At 46.0% G+C, this 26369-nt stretch overlaps 1 protein-coding gene across 2 annotated transcripts in view; it reads right to left on the bottom strand.

Moving 5' to 3' along the window:
- Nucleotides 1-26369, bottom strand: part of LOC135386012 (protein timeless homolog) — a 301575-nt gene that overhangs the window by 33101 nt on the left and 242105 nt on the right. For both annotated transcript variants that reach the window (XM_064615702.1, XM_064615703.1), the window contains exons 17-20: nt 13151-13373; nt 11009-11151; nt 7649-7737; nt 7395-7521 (exon numbers count right to left, since the gene is read on the bottom strand). In XM_064615702.1, coding sequence (XP_064471772.1) covers nt 7395-7521; nt 7649-7737; nt 11009-11151; nt 13151-13373 — 582 coding nt within the window. The remainder of the gene's footprint in view (nt 1-7394; nt 7522-7648; nt 7738-11008; nt 11152-13150; nt 13374-26369) is intronic.

The raw sequence follows: 26369 nt of genomic DNA on the forward strand, positions 1-26369 counted from the left end.
GAAATGGGGATTTAAGTCACGACAAAGTCAGACTGGCTACCCCAGACCACTTAGTCGCACTTAGTTGAAATCAATAAAAAGAAGTAGAAGGAGAAGAGCGCGTCTTCCTTTGTATCTGCATTGGAATTGTATTGCATTGGAACTCTGTATTTGTACGTCTCACAACCTACTAGATTGTAACGACCACGTCATAATCAGAAACCCCTGTGAGGAGCCCGTCCGTACGATCCCCTGGGGCGCTACTCATCGGCCCGCGATATCTACGTCATGATTGGACAATAGAAATTTGAACTCTGAACGCGCAGAAGCGGACATACGACTACCGTAGGAGACGACAGCAACAGCTCCTATGAAAACGTGTAGAATGATGATGATAATCAACTTAAGAAAGAAGCATCTCCTGTGGGACATCCAGCGCTTGTACAAAAAATACTAAGGTAAGCTGAAGTAAAAACTATTGCAGAAATTGAGGAAGCAATAACTGGGCCGATGAGTAGCGCCAGCGCTAGCTTCCAAATGCGGCGCTGGGAAGGGGTCCATATGAGATGGTAGTTATAATTAAGGTTCCGTGTTTTCGGTTTTAATCGAAAAACACCGAATACAAAGGGACATTCCAGAATAACAACAGAGATCAATTGCTGCATACGCCCAGCAAGCTGTTGATCCAGATCGGAAAACCATATACAGAAATGCGATGGTTGTGAAAACGCCACCGCAGCGAACAACGCCATGTTAATGAGCGTCGTGCGGAAATTACATTGGGATTTCTATTCGCCAATAACTGTCGGGTGAACCATGAACACGCCAGGAAAAACATCGAAAAACGCCGATTTCGTGAAAATCAATAAACATCGAAAAACAGACGCCGAATCTGCCCTAAAATAAAAACCGAAAACTCGGAACCCTAGTTATAATCTGATAGGTCGTGGTTGTTCTACATGTCTTTTGGAGTATATCAAGTTTCAGTTTTATTTTTGGCATTGTTCCTTCTGTTATTATCTGTCACTTTCCGGTATGTATCGCAGATGATACTCAATGCGGTTATGGGTGGTTCTTTGATGGAATTCCCCAGTGTTTCGGTATTTTTCTTCTTTTTTTTTACGTTTTGTGCAGTATTTTCCATGCGGATTATAAGTACGGTAAATGCGAACTGGTATTTTTGCCGGATCATCCACCATCGCTGCTTTCTTTTTTTCTTTACTCTTTCTTTTTTTTTTTTCATTTTGCCCTTTCTCTTCCCGTTTTTACTGTGAGCATTGCTCTTCTCGAATTACTTTCCTCTACCATCAGCAGTCTGCGAGGAGATATACAAATGAGAAATGCGGCGTATTTTGGTTCCAGATGTTCCCGGGTCACAACCTTGCACTTTTGTTTCACCAAAGAGAGAAACTGCTGTCAAATTTTCACTTGGAATGGTTTTCATTGTAAATTCTAATGTTTCAGCATACTTAGATGTATAAAATACGTTCTGTTTTTGCAACTCCCCCCTCGTCATTGTAGATAACTATTTTTACCCTCCACTGTATTATGTAGCATATATGACACATACACAAATTTGGTTCACGCTCGCCTGAAAACCTCGCAGATTTCGTTGAAATTCGAATATTCTTATCCCAATGGTACTACTGCATTAAGAGAAACAGACAGAAAAAGAAAAGAAATATAGGGTTCAGCTACGACGGCCGCGGAGCCGGGCTTGCACAGATTCGATTAGGTTTCTGTTCGTTGCATTGTGCCATCTGCAGGAAACTCTGAGGTATATGCAGTGGCTGATCCTAATTAAATATTAGGTTTCCTCTTTTCCCCTTCCCCGCTACGCGCTTCGACAAAGAAACCGCCTCCTCCCCCCCCCCAAAAAAAAAGAAAAGAAAAACAAATAAATAAAATAGATAAATGAGGGTCTGGATTTGCGTGCCCCTGGGGAGAAGTAACAATCGACGCATAAGTTGCTCGTGTAAAATAATTTTGGCGCTGATCAGGTGCTGCTGACCAAACGTATCGTATGCTGAATAAGTATGTACACCAGCTCCCGTGGCGTTGTGGTTAGGATGATCGCTTTTCTCACCCCGACACTGCATGGGAGGTGACGCGGGTTCGAATCCCCGCACCTGCTCTGTTGCCTGAGGTTTTCCCTGGGTTTTCCGGCAGACTTTCCAGACGCATATCGGCGCAGTTCCCTCTGAAGTCGGTGAAGGACGCATACTAACCACGTCCCCCACTCCTTCCTGCTGTCCACATCTGTACGCCGTTAATAGTCGCGGTTGCTTCGAGGCGTTAACTCGGAATTACAAAAGAAAAAATATGTATGCGCGTCGGCTTTCGGTCCTTCCTATGTCATCTGAAGCCGCTGCAACAAACAACGCTACGGCGCTGTAGTTTAATCTGATCTTCCGAAGTGAGCGTACTTGACGCTCCCGCAAGGAACGAATGCAGGCTCCACAATAAGGAAGAAAGCACGCACGCACGCACGCACATTGGATGATGATGAGGTGGGCGATTCACCGCCGCTGTGGCGGTACACTGCCCTCATTGCTACGCGGTGCACTGCTCACTGGGAACGGATGATGGGATGGTGAAAGGGGAGCACCTTTAGAGATGCGTCGCCAGACCGGTGGAGCGCAAGAACTCCGCAAAAAGACGAAGGGGGTTGCATCTGGTGTGCAGCGTTCGACCACGGTCCAAGAATCTTCTCGAGGCTGAACGGCGGTTTGTTAATACATACGCAGCATAGCAATTTCCATGGGTGCACGCTCTTGGTAATATTGCGCACAAGCGAGGATTAATTGGCAGAGGTCGCCGTGCACTCCACAAGTGGGGCAGAAGGAAGACGAGGTGGAGCCGAGACGGTGTTTAAAGGCAGGTGTAAAGGCACGTTCAGCCTCATGCGGTGGGAGAGTGCAGTAAGAGGGCGCGGAAGTTGCGGAGGAGTTTGAAAAGAAAGTGTGGGGTCTACAGCAGAGAGAAGGGAGTGGGCTATGTCGTGTCGCCATTGAGCCTGCACCTTGGGCAAGGTGAGTATCGAAAGGAGGTAACGACGGTCGCCCGGAAACATCAATCGTTATCCTGTATAGAGCTGCGTGCTAATGGGCGCTCAATGTGGCTCTGCTTCTTCATTACCGCTGATGCCGACATGTCCGGGGATCCACTGCAATGCGACAGTGTGCCCTGCAACGGCCACCTTCTTATAAACTTGCAAGATGTCAAAGACATCAGGACTGAGGAAGCCGCATATCACCAAGGTGGCCACACACTGCAGCGCGGGTCTTGAGTCTGTGAAGGCGACCCAGGACTATGCAGGGCTGGCTGATATTTTTTTGCACAGCAAAGAGAATGGCGCAGAGCGCGACACACGTAGACGATCTTCTGTGCGAAAGATGGTAACCACAGGAGACTAACTAAGATGGAATGACAAACGCTGAGGACGAGTCATCCCAAGTAGATGAGCCGTCAGTGGAAACCGATGTTGACGGCGTGTACCTGTCATTCATCATGCCCAAGGGTAAGTTGCTTGGCGACACAGGGGGTAGAACGCGCGCACTAAATAAGGTCCGCGCACCCCGTGAGCCGCGACGTCTCAGAACATCTGACCAGTGATATTAGCACATCAAGAGCGCGAGCACAAGTGGAAGCGGGACTGGGAAATTGATATAGCACGTGCAAAGGGAAGTCAGAGCGGGAACGCCTGCGCTGTAGGAGAGGGCACACAATGTGCTTGGTGTAAGGAAGGGACTTCCCCACGCGACCTCCAAGTCACTCCTATCATTACAATGCACCGTGCATGTATAGTCAAACGCATCTGTTAAACAATACCATCAACAGTGCCGACTATGCATTAACAAAATGGCGGCAGAGCACGACTAAGATTGTTTTTACAGTTGTTATTTGTAGACCTATTGCTAGTTCCGTGACCTGTGTCCTCCGCACAAAGTAGCGGAAGGTGCGACGCAAAAGAAGACGGATTGGGTGAAGGCGCGTGAAGAGGAGGCAATGACGCCACCGCGCGGAAGCTGGAATTCGCGTTACAGGTGTCGTAGCGGTCGTCGTAAAGCCCATTGCGCTGTGCATCGTTCTTCGGTGAGCGCTGGGACCGCTACATATCACTCGAGTCTATGAAGATGACATCGGAGACATTTGTGTAGTGCAGATGCCCAGTGGACTCGTGATCGCCGTGTGTTACCTCTCGCCTCGCGCCACGACGGAATGGATGCGCGACTATATAGTCTACTTACTCACACCTTATCGTTCTAACAAGCTCCTCCTCGTCGGTGACTTCAACGTGGACGTTTGAGCGGGCAAAAACACAGCGTTCCTAGAAAACATGTCCCATCAACTAGACCTCACGCTACGCACCGATGTCCGCCAACGCAGCACCAGGCATGGACCGTGCATAGACATGGTCTTTGAAAACACCTACTTCTTTCAAAACACCACTTACGTCGCCAACCCATTTCAACGACCACAAAGCAGTGGTCGTCACACTGAACTAAACACGTTCTGTAGAAACTTTAACGCGTCCTCACTCAGCCACACACAGCTGACGCTGGAATTCGCGTTACAAGAATCGTAACCGTCCTTGAATTTTTTTTATTACCACAGGCACACACTATTTATTAAATTCGCGCAATTCTCCGCTCATTCACTGAGTATTTGAAGGTGCAACGCTTCAAAGCTAAATAAATGGCATAAGCAAACCAATTTCACACAATACCTATAGTCAATTAGGCTATTATATTGCATAATGACCTTGAATTCTGTATTTGCAAGCGTCACTTTTGGGGGAAATGTTTATGGACTATGCATCGCGGTGGATTCCACACGATTCGTCTACGTAATTTTTATGCATTGCTAGTCACTATATGCACGTTACCAGAAGCCAAAGTAGCCTTGTCAACAAGGCTATTCACTGAGGGTCTACTGTGATATTGCCCTCTACGACGGCATTTGTCAAACCACCTAGATATACAAAGCCTGATTGCTTGAGCGACGTGACGTAACAATTGAAAGTCAGCAAATTACAACCGTTTACAGCGGCCGTAGCGGCCGTGGAAACGATCCGCCATCAGCCGCATGAGCGGACACTGGTAGCCACAGAAAGCCTGTGTTTTAAAATCGTCTGCGGGGATTGGCTGACCTTATATGTCTACGCGCGAAGGAGTGACAGGAGGCACTAAGCAGGCCTTCTGTACCTAAGGTGGTGTTTCACTTGCCGACCAGCAATAATGTTCTATTGGGCTGTAATTGTCTCTTCCGCGAATATATGCGGCTCTATCGGCACGTAACATTGACAAGAGCACGTGATACCGCGACCGTTACGTATTTCCTCTGCGCCTAGTTGACTGCTCCCATTTTTTATACTATAGTCGCACACACGACAAACACGTACCATGAAACACACTTACGAAACGAATGTCCATTGTTACGAAACGAAACGAAAAGAAAAACATAATGGAAGAAACCTTTTGTTGCACCCTTCCTCCCTATCGCAAAAATAGCAGAACTATTTGCGGCTGCAGCACCCTTATTGCATCCAGCAGCATTACGCCTGTTCGCTTGTGGAAAGAACAACCACTCGACCGCACCATAGTATAGGTATTTCGGTAAGCCCCCAAACAAATTCGCACGTGGCTTGCTAGCACTGTTTCTGTAACAGACGCTATAAGCTAAACAAAAGTGCCCCAGCAGCTAACTAAACCCCAGCCATGCTTCAATTGCTTCGCTTCTGGCTTTCGATTCCTTGCTTTAGTCGGATTTGTTCAGTGCGTTGTTGTTTCATTTTCACGGACATGTGCTGTTCAGGAAGGTTCGAGCCAGCACAAAAACAAGTCCTTACTATCTTTTTCCTTCGGAATGAATAAAAGCTATTCCACCCTGTGATGCCGGTAATGCATCGAGCGCCATCAATTTGTTTGCACATGCAACGAGAGAAGGGATTTCTGCCAGCAGAGCGGTCGGCAAATATTGCATTGCTTGCAGAAGGGAGTTTTGCTGGCCATCCATCAAGAGCAGATTACTGTGCCGCATGGCAAAGTAGTGTTTAAAGAAGACTTTCCTTGTGTGACTACGCAATCCCAGGATCGCAAAATGTTCGGAAGTTGTGTGCTTTTGGCGTAGGGAATAAAAGATAATCTAGAGTAAGTGTCTGTTCCAAGTCCTTAGAAACACGCACAGCTCATACCACTATGGTACAGCTAAACATACCTAGTGCCGCCATGTCAAGACGTGCAAAAATATCTTCTCGCAAACCAGTGCTTGAACCATCAAAGCTCCAACTATAGGCAAGTTTGAGATCTAGTGGTGTGAGCTTCAGTATTCAGTGATTTACCTAACTAGCTGTAACACCCTACTACAAGCCAAAATATTTTAAGCCACATAAGTTGTTAGTACACACGTACGCCTACTCTTCGTAAAACGCCCTCTTGCACCGATGGACAGCGCAAAGATCGAGACTCAACGAAACGTAGATGGTCAAGCAGCGCATATGATAGTAGTGCTGATTTCGAGAGGCCTTCGTGATACGACGATATGCCAAGGCTTTTGTGTCTCGCGAGTAACGCCCACCTTTTCCTGTTTCTTTGCCATTAAATTAGTTGCAACATACAGTTTTAAGAAAGAAAAAGGATTACAGGTGCTTCACACATGGAGAACACTTGTCGTGACTCCAGTCGTGGACTGCTTCGCAGGCTTGACACGCGTGTCCTTCTCATGTTTAAGTGCGTGCATCATTTGTGCATACAATCTTATATTTAATGCACTGCAACGCACACAATGCACACACGAAAGCGTCGTTGGGCCGATTTCAAGGGATTGTGACAATCCAGTCCCGATTCTATTAGACATAATTAAGGAGCAGTTATTTGCATCGATATACGAACCTGTGATGCAGCAGGTCTTACAGTCAAAATGAGCAAATAGTGCGTAGAAAGTCGGTAAAGCGAATACCGAAACTGTGACACGGCAGGCATCTCCGCCAGTTAAGCTGCTGCATCCCGCGGTCAGATGCATTGGGAGAAGTCACGTGCTTCTGAAAAACTAATGGGTATGATGGAATCTTTCGCTCCTCTGTGGCCACTATACGCTACGTACGCTGTATGTCCTGAAGTACGTCACCCAGGAAAATGATCGTCTTTTACCCCTTATTCCGATATGCGGTACGATGCGTACACGAATCCATAGGCACTAATACGAACGTGTGATAGCCCCTCTAATATTACAAGGCAATTCAGTCTTCGTGGCGTGCACATCTTTTAAGAATGTCACTAAAATAGCACTAATGGTATGAAAGGTGGGCGAGCTGGACGAGGTTCGCTTTAGAAGACCTGCGATGATGCGACGGCAACGCATTTTGCATGTTAGGATCTCGGGTGGTATTGCGTGTATAAAGCTGTTACGCTCACCTGACTTTCTTCTTGAATGCCTTGTTTTTGTCAACCAGTCCCAGATTCTTGAGATGCAAAATGATGGCGCGCCTCGTTTTCTTCTGGTCTATAATGTTCTCCATAATGTAATCCACGACGTCCTTTTCTGTGAAAGTCAACATAGGCCATAAAATGCACGACAAGTAACGGACGTTGTGTCACAACTCGCAACAAATGTCCTATTCCTGGCCTTCATTATTACTACCAGCTTAAGGCAGCCGTACTCATCTTACCAGGAGTCGCCTGTTCATTGAAACGGTCGTAAAGGGCCTTAAGCTCTAATTCTTCCTCTTCTGTCCAGGACACTTTAGATGTTTTTTTCCTGTTGGAAACAAAAATCATCATTCCGTATGGCACCCTTCAAAAATGTAGACTGCGTAGACATAAAATGTAAACAACAATCTCAAATAGCGGTTTCGTTGAGAATGATCAACTCCCTGGTTTTCTATAAGTCTCCAATTACTCCAGAGTCACAATAACCAGGCGTGCGCTTGCATTGAAGAGCGACTTTAGGAGGAGCGACTTTAGTTGTCTGTGATCAGTAAATGACATGCAAAAATTGCTCATCCAGTTGTGCTGACAAAGTTCGAGATGCAGAGGGTGCCATACCGTTGAACAGCACGTACGGTACGCTAGCGAACGCTACTTTACGCCGTGCCTCCCATCGCTATGAAAGGCACAAGAGAGTCCTAGTAGATTGGAAGCATTCTACGGAACCGATACCGTAAACCAAGCTGTCGGAACAAAGCCAAGGAATGCGATGCACCCACTTCAAAGGTACCACGCGATTGGATTGTCACGTTTTCGGAACCGTTATCGTGAACACCTTCCGATCTACTGAAACTCCTTACAGATGCAGAATGTCTTTCTGGTCACGCACTCGCATATAACAGGTAATACTGGAAAGACACCTTCCTTCAATTCGACACATATCAAAATTCTGCAGGCTTTAATATATTCAACAAATTTAATTATATTTATTTAAAAAATCCATCAGCTTCACTTGTTCGAATTTTCTGCCACCCGTTCTCTGTACCGACTGCCTAAATTTACAAATTTCCAATTAGGATAGCGCAACCGTAAAGGTGCATGATCTCGGGATATTTTTTTCTTTTTTAATTCCGTGTTAGCGCCGCGAAGCAACTGTGGCTATGAGCGGCGTACAGACGTGGACAGATGGAGAGAGGACAACAGGAACGAGTGGGGGACAGGGGGGGTTAGTATGCGTCCTGGGCCGACTTCATGGGGAACTGTGCCGACATTCGTCTGGAAAGTCTTCCGAAAACCCAGGGAAAACCTCAGACAGCACAGCCGGTGATAGGATTCGAACCCGTGTCACCTCCCAGTCTCGGCGTGGAAAGTGATCTCGGGATAATTGTGAATAGTGGACTTCTAGTGAACATGTGAACAGCGGATAATTGTGAATTGTGGACTGCTCGTGAACATGTGAATAGTGGACTTTTGAATAGCGACCATGTGCATAGTGAATAGCGAGCTTGCGAGTAGAGCACATGAGAAGTATTTTTGGGGAGTGGGGGGGGGGGGGGGTCAGAATTTATGTTAGGAGTAGCTGAACAAGTCGGGAGACGAGTTCAATTTATCCTCTTTTTTTTTTCCTTACAAACAAACAAACAACAAACGTAGAGGTAAACAATCATGAAGCTCTCGGATACCAATCTCGCCAACCATGACAATCTCAAAATAGATATTATGAAGTCAACTTTTAAATGCATCCATTATCTGTTCTGAAGAAAGACAAAAATGATCTGATTGAAAACACATTTTGATTTTAGTACATCGCGCAATAGCGCACGCGCTATTCGAAATTAGACATATTAGACAAGAATTGAGAAGAACCTTGCGACACTGTTGCAGCCTCTTATATAGTGCACGTCCTCAACCGCTTATGCAAGCGACTGAAGTCCTCGCAGCTGATGGTCTCCACGCTGCTCCAAGAAGAACCCGTCTACAAAATCGCTTGCCCTGAAAAACTGCTTCTCTCAACTCTTTCTGCGAATCTAATCTGGCGAAAATGCAAGTCTGCGACAGTGCAGCCTTGCGCCATGCAACCCTCCTCTGTACTTCTCTTCCTTCTCCACGATCCTTTACCTCATTTCTGTCTAGTTCATTGGGAGACCTTCCATGAAACTAAAAATCTCGCCAGGTACTCACGGAAAAGATAAAATACGCATGAAAGGCAGGAGGAACTTGGCGATATAAATACAAGTTCAAGAGACTCGCTCCCGTAGGAAATATTCCGTTATTAAAAGAAGGAAATAAAATAAAACGCTTTAAGCAAGCGTTTATTTAAAGGACGCCTCAGAGATTGACGCCATTGAGTTCTTCATTTCACGCCATTCACAAAAAGCGACGTTTAAAGGAGGAGAGAGAAGAAAAAAAACGAGCTCGTGAAAGAAGGCATTATAAATGAAAATGGTAGGCAAGAGAGCGGAAGAGATGGCGTGGTACAAAAGCTTTCTTTAATATAGATTTCCATTTAAATGGAAATGAGAATGAGAGCAGAAAAGGAGGTAAGAGAGGGAAGGCAAGAAGGAACGAGAAATATTAAAAGGCCGGCAGGGTAAGAATTAAGGCCTGTAGGACAATGTTCCAAAATAAGACGTCAAGCTGACAGCCGTGAATGGTCATAGACCAGTTAACTTAATTCGCGCTGACGTACTGCGAGTATCAACGACAGAGGCAAGGGCGGAATTCCGTTCAGTACCGCGTGGGCAAATAAAGAAAATAAAAGTGGACAATAAACGGAGGTTTGTAGCGAAGACGACTTTTCGGCCATAAACCTCATGAGAGAGACTAGTGAACGGACTAACAAAAAAACCACGACAAAATAGCGTTCTTTTTTTCATGCCGCGAAGAAAACGAACGCCTAAACTTTTTCCTTGGGCCGTTCTATGTCACATAAACCTGTTCTGAGGACACGTACCACCGCAAGCATCAAGCTCAGTGGTTTATCCAGAGTCCCAAGCATGGAGGGGTGTTGGAAAAAATGGGGGGGGGGGGGACGGTCATTATTATAGTTACGTCGTTACAGCTTAAAATATCATTACCGACATATGTCTTACGCTGAAATCGCAAGGGTCACCCCCTGTAGGGGGTACGCAGGTGCAAATGTTAGGGGGATGTCGCTGAACATTTGAGGGGTGTTTGGGGGTATGGATAAATCATAAATCACGGAGGGGTGTTAGGGGGTATAGGGGGTCTGGATATATCACATATCACATAAATCACGCTCTTCTGGTTTTACATCATCATGACCCGAGGACACCACACAGCAAGCATCAGGCTTTTTAGTGTTACATCAGGAATCCTGATGCTTACCCTAAACCGTTCTGATGTCGTTTTCGTTCGTGTAGTTTTCGTCGTATCCTTCCGCATGTAGAAAGTGAAAAATCAAACAACATAAAAATAACTGTCAAGGATATGCAGGGGAGGCAGGTTGAGGTTGATGGAAGTATATGCACGGCGCAATCTCGCAAGGGAACTGCATTTAGCCATATTTATCAACCTCATAAACCAACCGCTTCGGATTATGGCGTTCATCCTTCGCGCAAGACAAATAATTTGTAACTCACGTTGCACTCGAACCGTATCCAAACTGCAGTTCATATGCATCCTTTGAGTTCTTCCAGAAAAGAAGCTCCATCATGGCGAGGTTGTTCTTTGACGCGTGTTCGACAAAACATCGAACCACGTACGTGGCCAAGCGATTCAAGTCCTGAAAAGAAAGATAAGTTGCGCGAGAACCGCAGATAATGCAGCAAAGAGAACTATTTCCGAATACTCCCGCACTATTGTTCTAAAATGCAAACTATGTTTCGAGAATGTAATTTAAAGATGGACGACGGGTACGTGGTTACCACAAGTGCAGCGGCTGCGATTAAAGTTTAATTTCATTGTATAGTGTATGCGATGAGCAAACGCTTACATCTTAAATACATACGATATTACCTCTAAACAAATACATGTCGCTCTTTCATCTTTGTCGGCGTGTCCTTTATGCGGCTACGATTAGCCTATATACCTCATTTCTTTATTTATTTTTTATTTTTTCAAGCTCTCGTGCTCACGGTACAAATACAATAGAAACCTCAGAAACGCACTGCCGCACACCGCGTTATATGAATGTTAAAAAACGATAGAGAGAGAGAGAGAGACAGAGAGAGAGAAAGTCAGGTTTGCAGCGTAGCAGCATGTAGCGGGCCATGCATTTCGGTGCGGTCGATATCACAGAGTTCACCGGGACTGCTACGCACATTGTTGTTGATGGGCTTTTTATTATTTTTTATTTTTTCCAATTGAACATCCACACGAACTATACGTTAATCGCCACGAGAGGAGAAAACACGGGTATTGGCAGCGAGTGTACGGTACAACTTCCACGCAGGCGCCGCTGCGGATGTGTTTCCAGAAATAGGCCAAGCAGCACAGCATGTAGGCCCAATATTTCACTGGATAGCTGTCCAGTATTGGGCGATATTGCCAATATCCATCCAATATTGTGCCAAGATAATGTGCTGGTTGGGAGAGGACCACATCGATGCAGACAGGGACGGTGCAGGCATTGGCTTCAGATTTTGCCACCCGCCATTTCATAAAATGCTAACGAAGCGTGCGCAAGACGGTGGCCTATCCTATCGGAACTTTGGCGAAACAGTTTTGTTGTCATTCGTCGTCTGCCATAAACGTATCCATATGGTACCGGGTTGCACATTTTTGCGGTGAGAGGCGGCATTTCGTGAACCCATGGAGCGGAAGACCTCTTAGAAGTATGTCCGTTCAGCAGTTGCAAAGCAAAGTATAGCAAGGGAGTGGGCGGAGTTTGGCTCTTTCGGTTTCCGTGCAAACGACTGAACCCACAGCAGAAGTAGTTCAGTATTTAATAATAATAATTGGGATTAGATTTACACTATTTGCTCGCTGCTCGGGCACAGAACACCGGTAATAACCTTGTTCCAGCCTGCGATGACAGATGAGTATACCTCCCAGGTATGATATTGCATCCCAGACTCTCCACGGTTATGTGCAGTTAACTCTTTATGACTAACGGAGGCAGCACGCACATGGGTTTAGTTCACGCCATGCTTGACAACCATTTTACTTTGCCAGTTAGCCGCAGGGTCGCGCTAGCTTTTTCTAGAAAGGCGGATTGTTACCCGACACATATGATACCTCCTTTCTAAACTGTACGCCCGTGCAGTAGAGACTGATATTGCAAGCCCGCAAAGAACGCATTCCAAATTCTAAAAGAGTGGCCTTCTGGAAACAGAAAGCGAACTACTTCCGCATTGATTGTGAATATGCAGGCTCAGGCTGTCATGTCGAAATCTAAACGCCAAGCACGGCACACACCAAGTCCATTTGGAGTCGTATGGTGTGATTGCAACTGCTTGTGCGAGTTTGGTATATATACCTGTATACAGGCTGTATACCTCACACAATTGGTAGTTTTGCAGGGTGTCGCTCAAAAAACTGTTCTCCGATGGTCAACGGTATGTTTTCCTTTTCCTTTTTTCTCTCTCTCTCTCTTTAGCGTTCACCCCCTACATCTGATCTCTTACGTTTTCAACTGAATTGAAATTGGCGAATATAGAGAGAGAGCCAAGCCAAGAATATTATCTGTGCGAGAATCTCCTCCGCTGTACCAACATATTCAATAAATACTGTATGCTCAAGGAATATTTATTCGTTGCCAGACACTGGCAGATGCCACATACCTTGAGTCCGGTATCAGCTGAACTTTTGGACAGGCGAGAGTAATCTGCCATGACCTCCTGGAATACTCGAAAGACAGAGGCCTGGAACATCATTGGCTCAAGCTTCAGGTCCCAGGCCAGGCGATGAAACATACGCGCCGTACAGTGATTCACAGTTGGCGAATTCTCACGGAAGTTGCTAAGCAGCTTGCTGTATGCGATAATCACCTTCGGGTTAGCAAACCTGAAAGAAACACTCACATATGTTAGCGGAGCACAAGCAAACCTGAGCGACAATGTAAACGAAAACATAGATATCACCTATGCACGGGACACAAGCGGCTGGTTATTTCATTCATAAGTAAATAAGAAAAATAACAACGTAAATATATTTATTTATGTTTTATGTATAGTCAGCATTGAAATACGTCGCATGTTTGATAGAGCCGGGTAACCAGAAAAATGTCATCCTGTGCGTATTTGTCATCGGGTATGGTTTCTGCTATTTGAAGCAAAAGCATTCCGAACCAGTCGCTGACGCAACCTAAACGACTTTTCACTAACACAGCGCGAGTTCGATAAAACATAATTTTTGTACCTAGTTTCGCGGCTCTAATAATTCAGTCCTTCTCTCGTTGCGCTATGACGTCTTTGACTGATGCCATTTACGATTCGTCCAATAATTCAATAACGAATCCCACTTGTGGGCGTCAAACCAGAAAGGAGTTCCTTCTGCATTTGTGGCATGACTAAAAGTTTGTCGAGAAACAAACAGAAAATGCAAATTATAAGAAGTAAGTCGTGCCTTTCGAGTCGGAAAACCACCACGGGCCAACAAAATGGGTCGCATCACGCATCCCTAGACATTAGCGTATGTTGCTGGATCGGAATTTCAATTTGGAGCCGAAATTCGAGAAAAGACGGCATTGGTGTGAAAAAATCTCTTTACGGCGGCTGCACACCACAGGAGGCCGCTCACCGAGAGGAAGAAAGATGGGGCAATGAAGTCTCTAAACTATCGTCTAGAAAGCTGGAAGGATTTCCCTTTCGCGTTTTTCAGGCCCGGCCGTCCGGAACGCTTCTGTTTTTGTCCAACCACCTCTGCAATTGAGGCCGCTCTTTGATATCGATAGAGACGGTACAGGATATGCCTCAACGCCTAGAAGAAATGGAAACACGGAAATGTTGTCAGGCAGGCTGGCTGTTGCTACACGAGTATCACCTTGTAGCTATAGCGATCCGGCTTACACGAACATGCACATCTATTGTTTCGTTCTGCGATGCAATTCAGCAAGCAGTAATGTTATGTCGTGCCCGGTCTTCTTCTGTGTTGTGTCTCTGGTTGAAGTGCTGCGATATGTCATACCGCGTAACGTTATCTAGCCTACTGCATGAACGTACTCCGTTCTGCTCCCCATAGGTCTCTGGTTGGTTGGTGGCGGCCTCCCTCTGCCGGTGTGTCAGCTAGCGCCCTCAGCACATCTGAGCTGCAGCACTTGTTTGCCAACGCAGGACGACACCGACAGGCAAATGGCCGTTCAGCCGCTTGTTGAACTGCGCCACCCTGGGATACGGGACATCATGCACTATAATCGACCCCTTCTTCCTGTGGAAGAACTCCCTCGAGAGTCGAGACATACAGACCATGCTCCATAGGCTACGCACTGGATCTACGTTCACCAACTCTCGACTATTTATGATCAGCTCAAGGGGTGAGCCTGCTGCGGCCACTCTCAACAACCTGAAACAATCGAGGACATCCTGCGAGAATGCCGAGCATACCATTCTGCGCGCGAGGCCCGCCTCCCTCACTCCAGCTCTGGCACGCTAGCGGACGTCCTCTACATCCGGTGGTTCTTATGCCGAACGCTCTCCTAAAGCAAGAAACCTTGTTCTGTTTCTGCAGGACGCGGGTCTTGCCCAATGACCCCTCTAGCCCTTTGCACTTCATGACGGATGACGGACTCACGTACCGTCTACGCATCTCCACCATTCACCGTTTTTTTTCCTTTGTTTCTTTCTTTCTTTCTTTGGCGATAGTCGTGACGATGCCCACTTCTGTGTGGCCAGCAACGGCTGTGGCGACATGTTGCTCGGGGGAGGGGATTGTAAAACTACGCCGACATTTGCTTTACAGTGTCTGAGGAAAACCCAGCGGAAACACCCACAGACAACACAGCCGGGGTTCCAACCCAGGTCACCTCCCAGTCACTAAGCCACGGGAGCTGGCACATGGGTACGCGCTTCGCTTTTCGTAGGCTGCTTCCGTCTCTTTAAAAACCAAGCTTTAGTACTCAACGAGCAGACATTATGTGGGCGACATAATACAGCTCACATCATACACTCAGAATAAAGGACTACGGAACATATTTAATTCAGAATTTATCGATACTTCTTTCAACCTGGTGCGCAAATACGGTATTAGCAGATGATGTTCCTTCCCCCTCTTCGTCATGCAACAATTCAACTGTTCTCGTGTGCTAGACCCACTTCAGTTTGTAAACAAGACGGCGCATCGGCGCATGCGCACGGAGCAGACGTTCGCTGGTGGCCAAAGGGAGTACGGAACCGCATGGTGTCTACGGCGTATTTGGCCTTTCTCTCCCGCGTATAGCACGTCCAATAGCTACACCACTTTGCCGCATGCCTTTAATAATGACCGAAAACACTCAGTGACTCAATGATCGCGCGATTGTTGCCCATCAAACAGGATAGCAGCGCCGCCGCATCGCTATGACGTCACGCACTGAAGTGAGTCTCTGCGTCATCTTGATCACTTGGATTCTTGTTAACCTTTTTAACCGGTGTTTGTAACGTTTTCCTTCGTCTTATTCTTTTTTTTGTCTCCTTTTCGGGAAAATATAAAATGCTTGATAGTAGCTAGCATGTATTTGAGAGTATAGTAATTGGCCCGCGGCTATGGCACACAATTATAAATTCTGAAATCAAGAAACTCTATTAAACTACAGGTAGTTCTTTTTCTTAGGTTAAAAAAATAAAATCGATACATCGCAATATCTGGAGAAAAGGTACGTAAATATAGTATATTATACTGTGCATGCTAGAGTTGTTTAAACAATACATGTACGAGATCATTATTGACGACACCAGTTTCAGAGTATCAGACATTGAACTTGCGGGTAGCTCAGGGACTTTTCTTTGGACTCACATTTTCTTCACTCTACATAAATGATTCCCCCACATGCGTGCAATTAATCCAAAGTTAATCATGTACACCGATGGCTGTGCTCTATTTTATTCGAACAGCTCTTTAGTGTCTGCCACGCAAAATGTATACAGCTGATACCACAACACTGCTTCAGATATGTGAACACCAACTTCTCCTCTTTTTTTTCCCGACAAACAAACAAACATACAGATATGTTAACAGTGATACACACACACGCACACACACAAAACGAAAAAGGCAGCCAAAAAGTCGTGTGCACCAAGATACAAAATATGCCGCCATATAATGACTGAAGTTGACACCATAGGGCTTGTGAACCTATTGAACAATCCCAACATATAATATTTACGCGATGGAATATATATTTGTATTCCATCGATATAATATTTAGCTCGTGGCTTTGACATACATGTAGGTAAGCAAGCCACCTACTTCCTGAAGTACAAAAATCCATATTACGGTAAACATGTACCAAGTTTACCAAGTTTTGGGGCATCTTTAAAGCTATCCCATGTGTTGCCGTGTGCAGTGTAGGTTGAAATGTAAGTGTGAGATGGGTGTCCCCGCACAATACACCCTTCCCCCTTGAGTATAGGGTGTACTATAGGGACTGTGCGACAAACTGGTGGCGCCGCGATGCGGCCTCCGGAGAAAGTACCTTGCGTGATAGCCGCCGGGTAGCCAGCTTTGTTTACATGTGAAGTGCGGGCACCTTTTTTTGCCACAGCATCGCTAACTGTGCCAGCACCTAAAAGAACTCTTCATTAGGGACCAGATGCTTCATTTCTCGGGATTTCTACGCTTCCAATACCACCGAGGTCACTAGACTCGCAGCGAATAGCGTTTGTGACGCGCGTTCGGCCATTGCATGAGGTGTGCACAACATGAGCGAATATGTTCTATTTCTTTTGTTCTAGTTTCAATGAAACTGAATGAGGACCTGCAAAATGATCAATGATTTACAGTTGCCACTTTCGTGACGGTGAAACGCCGCTGGATACTGTATCACCGTCAAATGCACCGACCAAACGGCAACCTATTTCGAGATAATGATTGAGGTGTTTCATCGCCAGTGCCCAGAGCCAATATTGCTCCCGGTATGACGAGTCTCACAGTGAGAACAGAAGTTCAACGTTGTCCAAAAGGTTTAGTATTTACTCACCGACCATTTCACAGCTGTCGTCCCGCAAGCCTACGGCGGTAGCCGAGGTAAAAACTCATATACTTTCTTCTTTGAGGATCTCTTTAGCGTCATTGTATCTGAAGATACTGGAAAAACTGCAGTACAAGTTCAGGCAATAAGTTGTGACCCCACGTGTTTATTTGTATGGATGAAACGGACGCGCGATGTAAATTTCAGTGACGAAGCTATCTGTGTGCAAAGACGACGAAAGGAATGCAAGACTCAGTCAAAAACATGATATTACAAATGGCTGGAGTCAGAGGAATACACGTATATAGCCTTCGCTAGCAAGCCAGGATTTTGTGAGGAGTCAAATAACCATCCTCTCGACGTCAGGTATTTTGACCGGACAGACGCGAATGGCTGTTCTCCTTCCGTACTGTTAGATGCATTATAAATACGGTGGTTGCTTCTGTGCAGTTTGTCTCCATTCTCTTCGTTCGCGCCCCAGAAAGGTTCCACATTATTTGCAAAATAATAAATACCAAACAATAAATTGCATGCAAACAATAAATTAGCATTCGAAAATTTGCCCTTCTAATTACGGCGGTCGTCACGCAAGCTACGGTTCCACTTGATAATGCATAGAACGGGCGGCGTGGTATCACGTCGGATACGTCCAAGACCGCCACTGGCGGCGCTGTCGCGACGGAGCAGCGCGCCCCCTTCTTCTTCTTCTTCTTACATGTACTCTGGGTGTATTCGCGCAATTACACCCTTTTTATTCTGATATGGGTGTGAAACTTTTTGCTGTGCATGACATCATCCGTTACTTGTTGCTGTTATTCGTTAACGATAGTACCGTACACTTATCAATAGAGTCAGAACGCGCATAATTCACTAAATGAATAGGTAGCCTCCACTTATTGATCTCTTATAATTAGTTCAATATGTTTCATTAACCTAGACGCGCCCAATCGGTTGAGCGCCTGTTGCCCGCCAACCTTGTGAAGGTACTACTACGAAACCAGCAACATTACCTGGATGCCTTAACAGGACCTGCTACGTATATAAAGCAATTTGTGTCAACGAAAATAAGGGTAACGAGACGCTCGGTCGCCCTCCAACTGCGTTGTTCAGAACCCCCCCCCCCCCCTCCATGACATTCACGCGAGCCTAACTAACGAGTACACGCAGGGCTGAGGCAGGCCTACAGCTTCACGCGACATAGATGAGAATTGGTGTTCAGTGTAACAAAATTCTTCAGCCGTATCTCATTACCGGGTCTTGCATTATGGAACGTGCAGTAATGTATGCATACGGACAGGTAGGCGGAGAGAAAAACGAAGTAAATGCCAATAATTTTTATGCAGGAAGTGAATATTTCGCCTCTTCACCTGCCAAGCTGTGATGTGCAAAAAAGGGCCCGACTTATTTAATTACTCCGCATGCTTTTATTATCTGGCTCGACATTGTTGGCCGCTTTGTTGGCGCTGTCTAAAAAGATTTATTGCTGGGTCCTTGGGAGCCCCGCATAATATCCGAGTGCAGGGTGTGGATGGAATATTTAATTTATAGGAGTGACGGGAAGCAGATCAGGCAGGTATACAAAAAAATATCCAAAGCACGACATTGGGGACGGTATAGCGAAGGAAACAATGTGCCTGCTGAGAATATCTAAAGACAATCACGGGCTAAACTGGAAAAAAAAAATCAGAAAATCAACACGAGAAAACAGGTGACGAGGGACAAAGTAAAGACAAAAAAAATAATAATAAGAGGGGAGGGAAACATATGGGACCTATGTTGACTCTACATGTTGCTGATTACTTTTCGTTCCATCCGTGGAATTGTTGAACGTAACGGCTAGGTTCGATGATTAAAAGCAGAGTTCGAGGTAACTCGTTACTGTAATTGAGTTTCCTTTTTTTGTAGCTTGTAACTTAACTCTGTACTTTTGCGCCGTGGTAACTTTCACAGGAACTCGTTTCTTTTTCAGGTAACTTTGCCAAAGTAACTTAAGCTAAGCTCCAAGTTACTTTTAATTGGCTTTTCAGTCACGACCACATATTTTCTCGCTTTCTCTCCGGTTCTTTCATGGCATTTTATGCCACAAAATGTGATATTCAACCAATGACAGTATTCTATTCAGGAAGTAAGAACCGCTGCCACTGAAATGAAGCTGAACTATTTTGCGGCAACAGGGAGTAAGATGCAAAGCGTTTGAATTGTTGGACATAAACGAAAGCGATCTCAGCGTGTTGCACTGCCCCGCAAGCAACTCAAGGTCGAACTCAACTGCTCACACGCGCTGCACCTGTGTAGTGCTCTTTTGTGTCCGAAGTAACTTGGAAGTAACTCGTTCTTCTTGTTAAGTAACTCCGTAACTGCGAGTTATATTTCAGGCTGAAGAACTTCGTTATTAACTTAGTGAACAATTTTCACACGGTAACTTAACTCGTAACGAGTTCTTTTTGACGGGTAACTTCTCGATCTATGACTAAAAGTACTAAGTATCAACGTATAATACTGAAAGTGCATTTTCGAAATATATCGCGCAGTTTCAATTAATTTCCAGTCCCGGTCGGTAACGGTGGCAACTTACACCAAGTTACGTCGAATAGCGACGTGGCCAAGCATGAGGCGCGGCATACTCGCAGTTGTCCCGTACCGGTATGCCAAAAGTGCGGACCGCGTGGCGGACGGCCACCCGGCGCGTGTTGCAACCGTTTGTCAACCAGGAACCTTGTCAGATGGTCGCACGTGGCGGAATGGGTCCTTTCTCCCAGGAGTCCCCGCTGCCGAACAATGTCTCTTGTGGCGAAATTCGACTGGTCGATTTGGAACGGCTTTTTGAGCTCCGTGGCGGAGAAAGCGTGTTTCACTGGTTAGTTCGGACTGGATTCGCGTGTTCCACTGGTCGTTTCAGATCAACTAGCTTCGCGACGGAGAACTCCTTGTTGCCCGCCAAAAAAAGCTCGGATTCGGCCAGAACTCCAACGAAAGCATTTTCTTTTCGCAACTTCCGCATCTTCAAGGCCGAGCAGGAGCAAGTGTTGGGCAGACTGGCCGAGTTTGCCGGATGTAGCCGACGACTTTCGTCATGATTTCGGCTGGAGCGCGATTGGTTTTCGATTCTGGATTCGGATTTGGTCCTACGTGCCGGATTTTGCTGCTCCGTAGCCGATTTGGGTGCTTGATCGACCAGTCGAATTAGCCACTGGTGATTACATATCGCCTCACGAAGTGCGTTGAGCAGTGTCCACTACGGAAGCTGGTGTCAGCTAGCATCTGGGATCGACTGCAGGACGTCTTTTCCCGGATCAGGTCTCGGTACCATCTAATCACGGAAAATTATTTCTATAACATGTAAGGTATTTGCCGAATCTTGCTCTGCACTGCGCATTCCCCACGAAATGGCGTCACCCTATCATCACCAGTCAAATATTACTGGGTTGGTCAGCAGGAATACCAAAATGATGTTGCTATCACATACCCCACAGGCATACGGATTTCGATGCCCGTCTCACGGATGTTGGATCCGCCAGTTGTACGTTCGTACGACGGCCAAAAGTCGCGCCTATTTGAATCTCTTTAGGGCGATTGCCGTCCCCCTTGAGAAGAAGGCATGGACGCTAAGCCGTATGCACAATATCCGAAAGACCTGCGCAATCGTTTTTCGATAGCGCGGTCCACTCTACATGAGAGGTCTTGGTCACAGGTTGCACTAGCGCGTAGGAGACAGTCCTGAAGCGAACGCATCACCTAGCGACGCAGCGAAGGGCTTTGGCCATTCTGCTCACTCCGGCTACAAACTGGAATGTCGCAACAGCCATGATGAGTCACGTCTGGTAGACATGACAGGCCTCAAGGTGTATGTTGAGCCCATTGGATCAAGGGCGGTCGAAGGACGACCCCGACTCGGGTGCGTCGCGAGGCTGCTCTCCCAACCATTCTCGAAGCACGAGCGAGGATGGTTGGGTTGGTTGAAGTTGGTTACAAGATGCCAGCGAGGGTGCTGGCCCGGGCGGGTTTCCGTGGTCCCTCTGGTAAAACCTACGCCCTCATAATCACTCCAGACGACGGTTTGTCTTGTGTTTCATTTCTTTTGCCTTCTCCTAGGACCCGTGGGAGGCGTTCCACGAGACGACCCGCCTCTTCGGACACGCTCGTAGTGGACCCAACCTCGGAAAAATATCCGAGAACCGTGCAATGCCCCCTCCAATGGACTCTGAGGCCGATGCAATGCCGTTGTTTTACGATATTGGTGGGCGAGGTATCAATACAGGCTGCTGTCCCGAGCCCGGTGGTGAAACCAATCAAGAACTTTGTTCGCGAGCCATTCCGATGCTTTTTCTTTGGAGGACCGACACTCTTCTTATCTTCCTGCGCTCCACACGCCGAAAAAGCGGAGCACACTATGCCCTGTTTGCAATGCGCAACGTAACCAACGGCAGCAGTCAGGTGACGCTTTTACAGATAGCGTCACCCTATCGTCCATCTTCCAGAAATCCTGTCATCTTTCGCGGGAATATATGAAAAGTGTATATGTGGTGATAAGGAGCCATTATTGCTATACGGCAGCAAAAACACATAGTCACGTCGGTCATCCCTCGTTTCTGCGGGGGCAGCGAATCGTTAACTAGTTGCGCAGGAAGCGCTGTGGCAGTCAGCGCCAAAAGGAAGCGAGCTGCGCAAGGCATCACCCAGGCACGGTAGACACATGGTTCTCACTGAATTTTTGAACAAAAATTCGAGGATTTTTTCAATGACCTTTTGAGGCTTAGACGTAATTTTGTTCGGGATGTAAGACACAGTTTACTACCAGGGCTTCAATATTTTACATAAATATTTATAAGCTACAGGTATCACATGAGAGAATACAAGGGGACTGCACAATATCAGCTCACAGATGTGTCTGATAACTACTGAGTTTTAAAGAGCATAGTATATAAAGAAAAATGTATCAAGAGAATAGAGGGTGCCGTACATTTCTTGCTGCTGATTCCTGGTTGATTGGTCGGTATTAAAAAAAAGAAAAATATGGAGATGTTGGCCCAACTCTACATTCGGCCGGCTACTCCGGTACGCTTATGTTAACGAGGTCTGGCTACCGAGGAGTCTAAAAGGATGTTTGTTCACCAAAAATCCTAAGAAAGGAGATCACAGAGTGTGAAACATGGCGATGTGCTGCTGGCCAGTCACCGAGTAGCTCCTTGAGGTCGAGAGGGCCGTTGTTGTGTCTGACCAAGGTATCCCGGAGAACTTCACGACTTGTTGCGAATCGCTCGCAGCTGTGCAGTATGTGTGCAGCGTCCTCTTGCACTCCGCATTGGATGCAGTCGCGTGAGGGAGCTATCCCAATACGGTGTATAGAAACGCGCGGCCGTAGGGAACATTCAGCCGGAATCAGTGGAGTAACGATTCCAGTGGTCTGGGCGTGCTTGACGCTAGTCGATATGCGAGGTGAGGATCAACCTTGTGGGGCAGTTACGTCGGTACTCTTACGTTCCAAGAGTGCTAACTCCTGTGGTCTAAATAAATCGGGGCTTTACGTCGCGAGACAACTGTGATCGTGAGCGACGCGACAGTGTGGATTAATTTTGCCCACCTGAGGGTTCTTCAACGTGGACCGAAACCTCGACACACGGCACAGCACATCTAATGTCCCTCGCGGAAGACGGCATGTCTGAGCAACTTGTACCCTTCCACCAAGTTACCACAGTCCTCGGATAGGGTTGGATGCTGTTTGAACTTGGGGTCAGCAGGCGGACACGCTGCCGACTGAGCCACCCAGGCCAGCCCCTGTGGTTTCAAAGCTACAGTTCTCACTCCTCAAAAGCGTAACTTGCACAAGATCCCATCAGAGAACTTGCCATCAGAACAAGAAAAAGATGCAAAATCAAGGGTTTCCAAGGACTATAAGTCGAGCTACGAGTTATGTGTCGCAATCTTGAGACGGCTGCCAGTGAGGCTAATGCTTCCTACCCCATACTAAAAAAAAAGCCTGATTGTGGGCACAGGGAAAAAATGACGACATGATACAAAAAAACTCAAACCACCAAAATCCTCAGTTCACACAAGACTCAAGAAATATACAGAACGATGCATCAGAAAGGAGAAAAAGCACTAGAGGAATGACGTAACTAAAAGGTGAATAAGAAACAAAGTCAACAAAAGTAATAATCAAAGAACGCGTTTCAATGCAGCGCGAATGGAAACAGAGGCGGCATTAACACAATTCGCCATGCATGTTCACGTCGAGACTGGGAGATACCAGGGCTCGAATCCCGGTGCCAGCTGTGCTGTCTGGGGTTTTTCCTGGGTTTTCCTGTCAGACGCTGTCAGACATATGTCGGCACAGTTCCCTTAAAAGGCGGCCCAGGGCGCACCTTCCCCCAGAGCGTAAGTCGTGACGTTGCCCACCTCTGTGGCGAAGACAACGGCGAGCCCTTTCAACACTACCACCGAAAAATATGAAAAATGGCGAATCATCGGGGAAACACAAAGCTGAAACGAATAAAGTTATTGAAGGTATGGGATATAGGAATATCATACTCTCTGCGTTTTTCGGCTGTGTTCCATAGTTTAAAACACAGACGTCAAATTAATCCGATCAGGCCCACAAGGTTCTCAGAAAGTCGCAGAGACTTGCATCGAACAAAGTTTCAAGGAAACGTGGACGCAAGTCTATGACAGATCAAAACAAGCAGGACTTGCAGCTCTCCAAACTGAAAGAGAGGCTCGCAACGAAACGAAAAGTATCTAGAAATATCAAACATCCTGTTTTGGCAGCTTCACTTGATAACACGATTTTCTGCCCTAACCAGATCCAATAGCTGAAGCTGGATTCAGCAAGAGCTTACTCCCTCCCTCACTGAGCTCATTCTCTCCCTCCAGCTTTCTTTCGAGTTATGAAATGGACACGAGGAAAAGCTTTAACGCCCAAAACAGGATTAAGAATCGATTTCCTTCCAGTTTTCAAGTCTGAGGTCAGCAGAACTTTCCGAACTTGCTGTACAGGTAGCAAAGTCGTTCGTTGACGTAAAGAAAGAAAAAAAAAAGTGAAAGATGTGCGCCGAAGCAATATAGCATACAATGGTAAGGCAACAAATCGAAACGCTGAACGGCATGCGTGGACCCCTCGAACTCCTTTGAACTTTACATAGGAACGAATCATGAAAGAACGAGAGAACCACCAAGCACGGTCCTTTCGGTGTGGATGCACGCGGACAGCGTTGCAAAAGGTTCCTGTTACATCACGTCATTTTCTGCAGTCTCATACATTAAAACCCAGGGCAGTTGCAAAGCTTTGTAATCCAAAGCAGGACATAAATATTACTCCGGCGTCGTCTGAATTCACAGACAGCTTTTGAAATCTCGGGAACCGTTGATAAAATCTTTTCACTGCAGGGTGTTTTCACTTTCACATCGATTCCCTGCGGTATACAACGGCGACTGCCAACATACTGCTTTCATTGTGGCACGAGAAATCGACGAAAGAACGTGACATGCTGCCTACAACTTCCATACATGAAGCTTTGCAATTTAGAATTCACAAAATAGTTCGTGGATGAATAGTTTCCAGCTATCGTAGACCTCTATAGTATCTTGCACAACACTGGTGCTAACAGTACTGTAAAGCAACGAGAAAGTAACTTACAAGAAAGTAACTTTGTGAATTTTATGAACACTTTTATGCTTATTATGATCATGCTTATCTCGCAACACAGCACAGACGTGAAATATCGCTCTATTTTTTGTTCTTCTAATTTGTTGTCAAAATTGCGATAAACTCGGTCGAGGCGACGCCTTGTGTGAGATACCTCTTACTTGAACTGAACTGAATTGGCTGTTTATTCAAAAAAAAAAAAAAAAAGAACATGTATAAATACCGAACACGTGCAGACCCACAGCAATCTGCTAGTAATGGGTCTGCTACCATAACTTAAACAATTTCACTTGCAACAGCACAAAAATGCGAAGACAGGAACTGCGAAGCAACTCGAAATCAATACAAACAGCACTAAAACACTTATTCACCCTTGTGAGGAATGCGTTAAATGATTTGGACACGCTCTTTTTGTGTCGAAAGGAAGATAATTCCATATCTCAACACCTTGAAATGCTACAGACCTACTACCATATGTATTATTGACCTTCCTATAGAATTAAGGTTCTCTAAATCATTTTCCATGGTCGATCTCAATTTGGGATGTAACAAGTGAACCGAAAACGGAAAATTACGATTAACAATACTATGCATAAGTAAAGCTGTACGTCGTTTAACAACGTGATCAAAAGGAAGAGCTTTTAGGTTAGAAATAATGTCAATGAGGGGCTGTAGCAGTTACTAAATGCCGTGATCCGTAGACATCTTTTCTGTAGCCAAAGAATTGGTTCAACATAGGACTGGTAGCTGTGGTCCCGTATGGTTCTGAACAGTAAAAATATGGATGACTTAGTGTGAAATAGATACAGAAACGTACACTAATCGGAAACAGTTCTCTAGCAAGTAAGAGCAGGGAGCAGACTTTGGAACGGTTTTGACAAATGTGCTGAATGGGAGATCTCCACTGAAGATGTTCGTCCATAATAAGCATTCCCAGCTTTTGTGGACAGCGACGCCTTGCGTCCTCTCGCAGCCGTTGAGTGAAACTTGCCGCCAAAACAATAGAAAAGTGCTGTAGCAGCTGTTCTATCGAAGGTATCGTAATATTCCCGAGGACACATGTTCTGACACCTATTCTAAGCTTATACAAACGAAAAATGTCATACATGAAATGCCTTTGGTTCCCCGACATCCCGCTTTTCGGACCGCGAATACATGGGAGGTATGGATATTTTCATACAGGAGACGATTTCATCGCTTAATATCTCTGGTACTGTATGATGCACTGTAATATTCCCGTGGATATGCGTTGTAG

This window comes from Ornithodoros turicata, chromosome 2, assembly GCF_037126465.1.
Source record: "Ornithodoros turicata isolate Travis chromosome 2, ASM3712646v1, whole genome shotgun sequence".
In the NCBI taxonomy this organism is placed as follows: domain Eukaryota; kingdom Metazoa; phylum Arthropoda; class Arachnida; order Ixodida; family Argasidae; genus Ornithodoros; species Ornithodoros turicata.